Consider the following 11,401-nt stretch of genomic DNA (forward strand, 5'->3'; position numbering starts at 1 on the left):
TGTAAATTTGTTCTGTGTACTTATATGTTATGTTATGCCAGGTGCTTGCGTTGTCTTGTCTTAAGAATTTCAGTGCCCAGTCTAACCTTGTGTTGCTCTGTGCACCTGACAAATAAAAGACTTGAACTTGAACTTGAACTTGAGATGGCTGAGCGGTTAGGGAATCGGGCTAGTAATCAGAAGGTCGCTGGTTCGATTCCCAGCTGTGCCAAATGACGTTGTGTCCTTGGGCAAGGCACTTCACCCTACTTGTCTCGGGGGGAATGTCCCTGTACTTACTGTAAGTCGCTCTGGATAAGAGCGTCTGCTAAATGACTAAATGTAAACCCTGTAAACACCTTACTTCCCGTCCTTGAAAAAGTGACTGAGAGAGAGGAAGAGTGAGAGATGTCAGAGGGAAACAGAGTGGAGAGTAGTGCAGAGGAAATGTAAAATAGGAATGGAGAGACCAGAAACAAGTGACTTTACATTTTAGTCATTTAGCAGACGCTCTTATCCAGAGAAAAGTGCAGGGACGTTCCTCCCGAGGCAAGGGATGTGAAGTGCCTTGCCCAAGGACACAACTTCATTTTGCAACCCAAAATCGAACCAGCAACCGTCTGATTACAGTAATAGCCCTATTCCCTAACCGCTCAGCCATCTGACCCCCCACTTTCTGAGTCTCTGATCTGAACCCACAGCCCTCAATGTTAAAACACTTAACCCTGACACTGAGTTTTACCTGTAATGCTTTCACCTGGCAGGTAGGTGGTCGGGGATACGCTAGCAGTGTAAGGTGAAGGGCCAAAATATTTCAATACTGCAGATTTGCCAAGTCTCTCTCTCTCTCCCCTCCTCTCTCTCTCTCTCTCTCTCCCCCCTCTCTGTTTCTCTCTCTCTCTTTCTCTGATTGCTACTCTCCTGATGGGTCTGTTCAGCCTTCGGGTTTACAGCTGTTGTTTCCGTCTCTGAGCCGGACTGGCATGAGGGAGAGGGAGAGGGAGAGGGAGAGGGAGAGGGAGAGGGAGAGGGAGAGGGAGAGGGAGAGGGAGAGGGAGAGGGAGAGGGAGAGGGAGAGGGAGGAGGTTTGAAATTGGATCATAGGATTATGCATATGTTCACAGAACAAACGTAAAGCAATTCGAAAGGATAAACTACACAAACACTGAAAAAGTCAACATCAACTCGTACACTAGCCTTGAGCTGACATTTACATTTAGCAGACGCTCTTATCCAGAGCGACTTACAGTAAGTATAGGGACATTCCTAGTAGGGTGAAGTGCCTTGCCCAGGGACACAACATCATTTGGCACTCGATCTGGCAACCTTCAGATTACTAGCCCGATTCTCTAACCGCTCAGCCATCTGACTCCGACAGTATGTCTATTCTTTTTTCCGCCTCCTGAGATCTCATCGATCTAACACACCCGGATATCTTAAGATCAGTCAAGTAATGTGTGGCTTTCCCCTATCAAGTCGCAATAGATCAGAACGTTCAAGAAAAAAGAGAGTGGTAGGAGGAGGGATATCATCTAAAAAATAGGGGATACAGTAGGGGATCATTGTTTTCTTCTCAAAGACTTCCTTTATAAAACACCTCAAGCAAGTCCGGTGACAATGCCAATGTCACAACAGTGACAGACTCTCACCCTGTCGCTCACGCACTCTGTCTGTTTGTCTAGTGTACATGCCTCTCTTTCTTTCATCACATCCTCATCACAGTCATCACATCAGAATTGGCCATCTCTGTGCTGTTTCCTAGGTACTCTATCTGATACACGTAAAAAGTTTTTTTTTGTGTCTGATGCTCAGCGTCTTTTAGTTTGAGCACCTGTATCTAATCTGATCCTTCCTGTACAGTAAGCAGTGGTTTCTTATGAGCTTGTGTGTGTGTTTGAGAAATAAATATAAGTAGTCGTAATAATCCACAGGATGGTGATACATAGCATTGTAAGGTACATAACAAACAACATGTCTGACAGTAAAATTCAGTTGTGGAAATATTTTAACAATTCAAATGTTCATCAATGAACACTGTTAACTCAAAATATACATCTTCCCAATTTGTCAGTGAATTAAGTTTATTTTCGGTCAAAAACAATCTTAGGTCTAAAGGAAGCGAAGAGTGAAGCAGGAGTAACAAGCAAGGCGATTCTTCGGTACAGATATCATGAGAAGGGTTTCTCATGACTAGAAATGTAAAACAAACAATAAACACAGGTGACACTTTCACCCACTGTCTCCCACTAACCCAAACGACAAAGTTTACCAAGTTGTGAATTACTTGAAATGTAACTTGAAAAAGTGGAAGGGCGCAATTATGGGTTCTGAAAATGCAAATTCCACCCCAGCCTACTTAGTGTAATTTAACTATCACTTTGACAGACATTTAAACCATGTAGGACAGGAGGCATGAGCAACAAGGAGCACACTAGATACAGGCCCATCCTTAAATGAAGTTTTGTGTTGATGTGTTGTGTTGTGTGGGATAACTTTCCTTGTTTATCTTGGCCCAGCATGTGACACATACTGGAGCATCAGACGAAAAAAATAAATAATAATAATAAAAAAATGTGTTCCTCTTCTCAGATGTGGAACGTAACAATAAAGTGAAACTGAAAGTTGTGAAGTGATGACAGATGTCATAGTGATTGAAGAAAGAGATACAGAGAGTGACCAACAAACACAGAGAGAGACAGACAGAAATTAATTAATATTGACAGGCATAAAACACGTATCTGACTTTGTGATAAAACCATCTACCGTATATTTAAATGTAGTCATCTAGCAGACGCTCTTGCCAGAGCGACTTAAAGTAAGTACAGGGACATTCCCCCCGAGGCAAGTAGGGTGAAGTGCCTTGCCCAAGGACACAACGTCATTTGGCACAGCAGCGAATTGAACCGGCAACCTTCTGATTGACAGGCCGATTCCCTAACCGCTCAGCGGTCTGACCCCCACAGTATTTACACAGAACCCTACTGGGTTCTAGAACCTGTGTTGTTTCTTACCGGGATCTGTGTAACACCCGAGAGAGTCCAAGAGTGGAGTCGTCCTCTCTGCTGATTTGAATGCAGGGCGGGTGGGTATGTAAACCATGAATGACACACAAGTGACAACTCCAAACACCATCCCCCCCTTTAGCATCCCTGTCCCACCCCAACCCCGATGACATTCATCCACTCGTCCAGGCAAACAGACACCACTGTGGGTTGAGAGTCACTCGCACATATTGGAAGACTTCATCTTGGTCATCCAATGGATACAACCACTAAGGTACAGTACTAAAGGTCTGGGGTGTCTTAGTCCTCTCTGGACAAAGGGGTGAGCAGACTATATCTTGGTATCAAGATATACCAAGATGTACAATATCAACCCAAACTAAATGGTTTGGGTTGAAAAGCAAGTAAAATAATTATAAGGTTTCCCATAATTCCTAATACATGAGAGTGTAAGGCAGAGTGTGGAACTTGAACATGGTGGATACGATAGCTAGTCAGTAGAATAACTGGTTTGTGGCAATTTCCTTCATGTAAGTTTTGTGTGATGGGGTTAGGCATGGCTACCCTTGTGTATCTTGGCCCTCCAGGGTAAAATGGGCGTTGAGTTTCAACATTTTTTTTAGATGATTTCATAGACCTGATGATTAAATTCCTTAGGGAATGTTTTTCTTTCTTACTTTATCTTTCTTAATTGCCTTTGTTTGGTTGAGGCCCCTGGGACAGTCATAAACATGTTTTCCGTTCCAACGTTTTGTTTATGTGCTTGGTCCATTTGTATCACTGCAGCAGGTGATACAAATGAACAGCACCCTAAATATTTGACAGTATTTGAAAATTGTAAGTGACCAAATGTAATGCATTCTTCTGTGTTTTCTGTTTTCAAGTGCGTAGGCATGGAAGGGTTTCTGAAAGCTGTGTGGTCCATCTCAGGTCAGAGGCAGTTCTTCTTAGAACTTGTTGATGGCATTCACAAGATGACTTCAAAGTCATATCTGTTCTTGCCCATTTTCTTAAAATATGTTTAGATTGATTTGATTGACACTGATTTGAATTCTACTATATATTACAAAATTATTGCAAAATACTTATCATCATGTGTAATATCATATCTAATACATGTAGTAGAAATGATATTATACATTATGATAAGTATTTTGCGATTAAAGAAAGTGATTATTTTAATCAGCTGGTTGTTAAGGGTGAAACCAGAGCTTCCCATGTGTCCTACTCTGGAGCTAGCCTACAGTAGGCTATGCAAAGCATAAGACAGGCAAAGTTGACCTTAGACATGGAAATGTAACGTGAAATTTGTGTTCTTGTCGCCCCAAGATTTCCATACCATATGAGTATTTAGGCTGTTTACTTCACTTAATAGTTTAGTTGATAATCTGATCATAACTTAAACAGTCTATCTTCACTGTATTGTCTTTCAGTAGTTCTGTACCCTTTCATCGCCATAACCAGCCAAACAGGTTTGTCATTACCATATCATGACGCAAATAGTAGCCTAAATAACGGCCTAAATAAAATAAGCCAACCTAAAGCAGAGTTATAATAAACGAATGAATAATGTGCACCTTCCAAAACGATCCCTTTGCGCGTTCAGACAACGTAGCCCTCTTCAAAAAAGCGAGGCAGTCAAAGGATTATGGGGTGTACTACGCTTCACTCGGCATTGACGGGAGGCGGGATGGGGACCTCGGACAGACGTCTTGCACCCACACTCAGGAGGAGACCAACCCCTGGTGGCGAGTGGACCTGCTCGTCCCGATAGCGGTAGCCGCAGTACGCATCACCAACCGACAAGACTGCTGTCAAGAGAGGCTGGACGGCGCCGAGATCCGCATCGGTAACAACCCCGCAAATAACGGCAACAGTAACCCGAGGTAATTTAACTTCGATCGGAAATGTTTTGCCACGTGTTTTTCATGATGTCGTTTTGTGTCACCAAGACCAAATGTGTTTTAAAGATTTCTTGCTGATGAAATGTTATTAAAAATAAGGACGTTAGGCTACTGCATGATCATGCCAGGGACTGATCGATTGACATTTCTCCAGATGTGCGCTCATCTCCTACATTGCTGCTGAACAGACGTTCCAGTGTGGGGGGATGGAGGGCCGCTACGTCAACGTCATCATCCCTGGGGAGTTGAGATATCTTAGCTTGTGTGAGGTAGAGGTCCTGACTGCCACCCCAGGTATTGTCATGTCACACTAACTCACTTATCACTACAGCATGGCCACAGGTGCAGGGATTATCCCGACTAGGCTTAAACACAGCCAGTGACTCCCCCTCAGTCTAACATGTCGCACACCACTGTTGTACCCGACTTATTTGCAGTCTAAATGTACGTAATCCTCTGTTCCAGACTACACAATCCTCAGAGGATTACAGGCAGTGCAGTCTTCGCTTTTCTTTGAGGGGGACCCAGGGGCAGGAAGTGCCGTCGATGGTGTTCGCACCACCGTTTATCCATCTTCCTGCACTTCGACCTCACATGAGACAGACCCCTGGTGGAGGGTCGACCTAGGGGGCCTGTACAGGGTCACCGCCGTAACCATCACCAACAGGGGGGACTGCTGCCCCGAGAGGCTGGACGGAGCGGAGGTACTCGTGGGCTACTCCCTGGAGGACAACGGCAAGAACAACCCCAGGTGAACGATTTTAGCCTCGACTTCCATTTGACATTTAGTCATTTATTAGACGCTCTCATCCAGAGCGACTTATAGTAAGTACAGGGACATTTCCCCCCCCGAGGCAAGTAGGGTGAAGTGCCTTGCCCAAGGACATATGTTGTTTTGCACTCGAACCGGCAACCTTATGATTAATAACCCAATTCCCTACCCGCTCAGCCATCTGACCCCTCCCACTTCCCAACACCCTTCACTGTCTGACTAGATGTAGACTGATACGCGCAAAATACCGCTTTTATTTATAGTTGTACTGAAACCTATTTATTAATTTTTTCTCTCTCATCTAGGTGTGCGACTGTTGCCAGGATCGCCGCGGGGGAGTCCGACCACTTTCTGTGCGTTGGCATGATGGGGCGCTATGTCACCGTGGTGATACCAGGACCAAACAGAATTCTCACACTGTGTGAGGTTGATGTGTTTGGATTTCCTGCAGGTAAAATACCCATCAGGTCATCGTCCTTCACTTTTATGAATCTGTTAATTCCATTTTTATTTACAGCTCATTCTGTCACTCTCTTTGCCATTGAAAAATACTGTAGGCCTATAAGAGTACTTTTTAAAACTGGAAATCAGTCTGGTATTTATGCTTAGTGATGACTGTAAACTATTTGACTTCTCTTTCCAGCCTCAGCTCCTAGGTTCCAATATGTCAAACGCATCACTTCCTTTGTGCAGAAAGACCAGACTGTACAAACAATCAATAGGCAAATCAGTATCAGAATCAGAATGGGTTTGCACAGACAAGGAATTTACTTTGGCAGGAAGATGCATACATGAAACATATAGGAATGATCAATCAATCAACAGAACCAAAGCTTTCCTCTCTCTCTCTGTTTTAGTCAACGTGGCACCGTCTGGAACGGCCAGTCAGTCTTCGTCTGATGCCGGTTCCAGCAGTCCCCAAGTCGCCATCGACAAGAAACCTGTCTCCTGCATCCAGACTAGTGTTGAGACTGCCCCCTGGTGGAGGGTGGACCTAGGTGCAGGCTACAGAATCACCGCTGTCGGTGTCACCAACAGAGACACGAATCCTGAGTGGTTAGACAACGCCGAGATTTGCATCAGTGACACCCTGGACGCCCTGTGCCAGACAAGGTGACTCGTCCAGCTGTAGCTAAGGGCTCACAGACGTAGCTTGCATGTCATGTGCTATGGTTAGCAGTGGACGAGCAACCACCTCTCTCTCTCTCTCTCACTTCTCCCCCCTTTCTCTTTCCCTCTTCCCCCTCTCTCTCTCTCCCTCTTCTACCCTCTTCTCCCCCCTCTCTCTTTCTCTCTTCTCCCCCATCTCTCTGTCTCTCTCTCTCTCTCTGTCTCTCTCTCTCTCTCTCTCTCTCTGTCTCTCTCTCTCTGTCTCTCTCTCTCTCAGGTGTGCTGTCATCTCCCACATTGCAGCAGGACAGACGCAGACCTTTGCCTGTGATGGGATGGATGGTCGCTACGTCACAGTGTCCAGCCCTGGGGACGGCCGTACTCTTCAGATCTGCGAGGTGGAGATCTACGGAGTGACTTTAGGTATAACCACACGTGTCCCCTCCTATAGGGATCGCTATACCCTTTCACCCACTTGAAAGAAGGTGTCCATGATACGGGCAGTAAAATGGTCTCATTCACAGGTTTACGTAATCATCTTAAGGTTTAGTGAGGGAACTGCGATGCTGTCTTTCTGTTTCAGACACGTTCCCTAGCACTGCCGTCCCTCCCCCCACCACCACCCCTCCCCCCCCCACCACCACCCCGCCGCCCCCTCCCACCCCCGCCCCCTCTGCGAGCGTGCAGCTGGGGGGCAGGACGGTGACGCTGGTGGGAGAGAGGCTGTGCTGGTCGGACGCCCTGTTCTACTGCCGGGACCGCGACCTGGATCTCCTCAGCCTGGCCAGCGAGGAGGAGCAGAGGGGTCTGGAGGCACTGCTGGGGGGCGTCACCTTCCCCCTCACCCCACACCTGTGGCTGGGCCTGCGCAGGTATCCCCCTCCTCCTCCTACACATACACACTCACTCTGATGGAGAGGAATGGTTGTTCAGTCCTTCGTTTGATCAGCCATCAGCATTTCATGGCTTCATAAATGCATGAATTCGTTCATAGATTAAATCAGTCCATTTGTTCTTTCATTAATTAATAGATTCATTCCTTCATTCAAATAATTTTTAATTCATTAGTTCAGTCCGTTATTCTTTCATTCATTCATAGATTCATTCATTTATTCAGTTTATTATTATTTCATTCATTCATACTGTAGATTAGTGCATGAATTCAGTCCATAATTCATTCATTCATCCGTGTTGGCAGGAGCCTCCAGGGAAGCGACTGGTTCTGGATGAGCGGACACCAGATGACCTACAGCGGCTGGCTAAGAGGCTCCGCCCCCACCGGGCAGGTCTCCAGACCCTGCGGAGCCGTTGCCAATGGGATGGACTTCCTGTGGGAGGACCGCCCCTGCAAGGAGCCCCTCAACTTTCTGTGTTTCTCAGGTAAAACCTTAACTGTCGTTTTAGCAGGACCATCTAACCTTAACCCAAACTGAAGCTGTTGACAGCATAGGTTTGGGGGTGTACATTAGGTAGCAGAAACATTCTGAAACGTCCCCTCCCATGGCAGAGCAGGAGATAGTGTTAGCAGATAGGTCCCTCCCTCATCCTGTGGTCAAACTCTAACATCTATCCCGTCTGGTTCGCCATGACTGACATCTATCCCGTCTGGTTCGCCATGACTGACATCTCTCCCGTCTGGTTCGCCATGACTGACATCTATCCCGTCTGGTTCGCCATGACTGACATCTATCCCGTCTGGTTCGCCATGACAGGCTCTAACGATGCAGGAGTCACCAGAGTCGGCTTCTACAGCAGCTACAGAAACTGACCACAGAGAGGCGCTGTGCTGCGACGCAGCCGGAGAGAGACCTCCTGAGGTCAGGACGGTGTGGTTTCACAGAGCTGGTACTCATAACAGGAGCAGCGAGAGCAGACCTGCAGGGTTTCCTGTTTTAGAGCACATTGTAAGACTTGTTGGTTTTATCTCTATCTCTCCTACTTTGGGTCAGTGAATGACTTTAGGACAGTGGACCAAACATAGTGTGTAAAGAACAGAACCGTGTGGTTGCTTAGAATGTATGTAATCCTGAATAAACCCAAATATATGATCTTATCTCTGTTGTCGTGATTGACTGGTGTACGTACCTGACTGACTGATTTACTGTTATGTTAGATTACCTTAATCTTTACTGATTTTCCTTTATTAATCGCTCAAAAAAAGTGAAATGAGTTATTCCAGAGATTCCCAGCATGCTGTAGTTCTGTAACTGGACTATCAGAGGTGACACGAAGATTTGCATGTTGTAAAAAAACAAATCACAGATTTAAAAACATGTGATCTTTTGAAAAGAATGTTGGGTTTGGTTTGGTTTGGCCAAGACCCAAATGCAACCAGAACTGGGACAGACAGTGGTTAAATAGACAAGGAAACAATCAGAACAATGGGGAGCTTTTAGAGTAGGGGGGGGGGCCTTGTGTTGTCATTACCAAGTAAGGGAAATGGCATGACTACCCATGTGATCACATACTTTTCATAGTTTGTGATATATAAAAGAGGAATCAACACACTGTCCAAAGACAGGACAAGGTAGCACAGGTGAATATAATTAGGGTGTGACAGATATCAGAGTACAGAATTCATAATCCTCCAGAGAAGACAGACCAAAACAAATTGTTCCTGAATATTCTGCTGAAGAAGAGAAAAATACTTCAAAGGTAAAACTATTCAGTTTGAGGATCTTTGATGTGTATCATGCACAAAGATTAAATTAATATGGTTTGGCTAGATTACGATGGAACATGTCGGAGTAGTCAATACAGTTTGATGTTCAGACTTCATAAACTTTGATATGTGGTACTGGGTGTTAGCATTCTAAATGCTGACAATGTATACTGTAGCCTATTTTAAGATAAAGAAGTAATGTGTCACAAAAGATTTGTAGACACATTTTAATTGTCCGAATAATTTTCTGTCCAATGGTTACTTCAATTTGAATGTTTTCAAACTTTAATTCTAATTTTAAACCAACCAACCAACACGTGTACGGTTTAACATAATAGTCATTCAAAGATAGATTTGCCCTTTTACTCTACAACGTCATGCAAGTACAGATATCAAAGTGCTCATGCCCCTGCTTCCCTCCCCATTCTCCCTAGATGGCGCTGTCAAGGTATCTCAACATTCTGCTGACATCACAGTGCACTCTGTACCTGATAGCTGGAGCACAGAACCAGCTGGAGCCCAGCCCCCTCTGCCAAGCCTATCCTGGAATCCCGGGTCCCAACGGGGCACCTGGTGGAGATGGTCGGGATGGTCGGGATGGGGGACCAGGACCAAAGGGAGAGAAAGGTGACAGTTTAGAAGTAGGATCAACAATTGATTAAAAGACAATGTATGCTATTTCGTTCTGTCTACGCCTGGAATGTCAGAGGTGTTTTGACAGAATACTTGACAGAATACCTATCTTCTCTCTCTGGGATCAGAGAATGTACATTGTGGTCAGAATGTAATGTAAGAATGTTCTATTTTGCATTCTATTGGGTGTTTATTGTTTAGTGTTTAGTGTTGCGTTCTATTGCTCTTTTCGTGGTGCTTTCGACTGTGAATTCTATTGTGTGTTCTATTTCGTTTTGACTCTTGCTTCTGGGGTCACATCTACTGTGTCTCTGTGCTCAGGGGAAGTCGGGGCTCTTGGGCCCCCAGGACCTGTCGGCCCCCAGGGACCTAAAGGAGAGAGAGGAGAGCCGGGCAGTGAGTCGTTTAGCACATTTTACACACACACACACACACACACACACGTAGACACACACTCCTATTCAGAAAAGTTGCAAATTAGATTTATTAAATAAATATCTAATTTGTTCATATAATGGATAACCCTCTCAGGTTCAGTGAGCGACGCTAGTGACAACGCACATCTACTTTCTGAGATCCAGCTGCTGAAGTCCAGAATGACCAGGCTTGAGATGGGTATGGTTGCCTTCCACAGGAACACACATGATTACTGTTCATAAAGACCAACGTAAACACATAGCACAAGTATTAACAACAAGCCGTTCAATCAGTTGCACCTAAGAGATGAGTCGTCCGTGTGAAAAAATTATTCCTATCTTTTCTTGGAAGCTTCCAGTTTCAGACTCTTCCAGAAAGGCGGCAACAAATACTTCTTCTCCAACGGCTTCTTGGCAAATTACGATGAAGGAGCCAAGTACTGTAGCGACCTGGGCGCTGCGATAGCCATGCCACGGGACAAGGAGGAAAACCAAGCCCTCGATGCCAAGTTCATGGTCGGCTCAGAGTACGCCTTCATCGGAGCAAACGACAGACAAGTAGATGGGGTTTTTGTGGATGTTGGTGGGCAGCCTCTTACATACCTTAACTGGGCTCCTACTCAGCCTAACAGACTTCCTAATAATGAGGATTGTGTTGTCACTACCAAATCAGGGGATTGGCATGACATCACCTGTGATGTCATACTTGTCATAGTTTGTGAAATATAGAAGAGGAATCAACACACTAAACAGGTGCTGCTTCAATGCTTACACCATTAGTGCTTTAATTAAATACAACAATTAGATTTGAGAACAATATTGTTTTTCAACGTGTAGGTTTGGTCATTATTAAAGTAATAACTTCGACAATCATGTCCTCTTGAAATAGATGGTATTAAAAATAATCAATAAAAAATAATAAT

General features: G+C 45.0%; 2 protein-coding genes across 2 annotated transcripts; both read left to right on the forward strand.

Annotated features, from left to right (window-relative positions):
- Positions 1-3,163: 3,163 nt before the first annotated feature.
- Positions 3,164-8,797, forward strand: LOC124489080. The gene is made up of 12 exons (XM_047051715.1): positions 3,164-3,255; positions 3,866-3,911; positions 4,415-4,453; positions 4,588-4,867; positions 5,040-5,179; positions 5,351-5,636; positions 5,963-6,108; positions 6,515-6,770; positions 7,045-7,190; positions 7,351-7,639; positions 7,966-8,147; positions 8,480-8,797. The coding sequence occupies exons 1-12, from the start codon at positions 3,238-3,240 to the stop codon at positions 8,533-8,535; spliced, it is 1,884 nt and encodes a 627-aa protein (XP_046907671.1). The 5' UTR covers positions 3,164-3,237; the 3' UTR covers positions 8,536-8,797.
- A 485-nt stretch (positions 8,798-9,282) lies between these two features.
- On the forward strand, positions 9,283-11,401 carry LOC124489096 (mannose-binding protein C-like). Its single transcript, XM_047051750.1, has 5 exons — positions 9,283-9,422; positions 9,864-10,056; positions 10,384-10,458; positions 10,594-10,677; positions 10,831-11,401. Exons 2-5 carry the CDS (start codon positions 9,864-9,866, stop codon positions 11,205-11,207), a joined length of 729 nt encoding a protein of 242 aa, XP_046907706.1. The 5' UTR covers positions 9,283-9,422; the 3' UTR covers positions 11,208-11,401.

Source organism: Hypomesus transpacificus, unplaced genomic scaffold, assembly GCF_021917145.1.
Source record: "Hypomesus transpacificus isolate Combined female unplaced genomic scaffold, fHypTra1 scaffold_170, whole genome shotgun sequence".
In the NCBI taxonomy this organism is placed as follows: Eukaryota; Metazoa; Chordata; class Actinopteri; order Osmeriformes; family Osmeridae; genus Hypomesus; species Hypomesus transpacificus.

Coding starts and splice junctions, on each gene's coding strand:
- LOC124489080 (XM_047051715.1), top strand. Junction 4,868..5,039: donor AACGGCAACAGTAACCCGAG/GTAATTTAACTT, acceptor ACATTTCTCCAG/ATGTGCGCTCATCTCCTACA. Junction 5,637..5,962: donor AACGGCAAGAACAACCCCAG/GTGAACGATTTT, acceptor TCTCTCATCTAG/GTGTGCGACTGTTGCCAGGA.
- LOC124489096 (XM_047051750.1), top strand. CDS start 9,864: ATGGCGCTGTCAAGGTATCTCAACATTCTGCTGACATCACAGTGCACT. Junction 10,459..10,593: donor AGAGAGAGGAGAGCCGGGCA/GTGAGTCGTTTA, acceptor TAACCCTCTCAG/GTTCAGTGAGCGACGCTAGT. Junction 10,678..10,830: donor AATGACCAGGCTTGAGATGG/GTATGGTTGCCT, acceptor TTTTCTTGGAAG/CTTCCAGTTTCAGACTCTTC.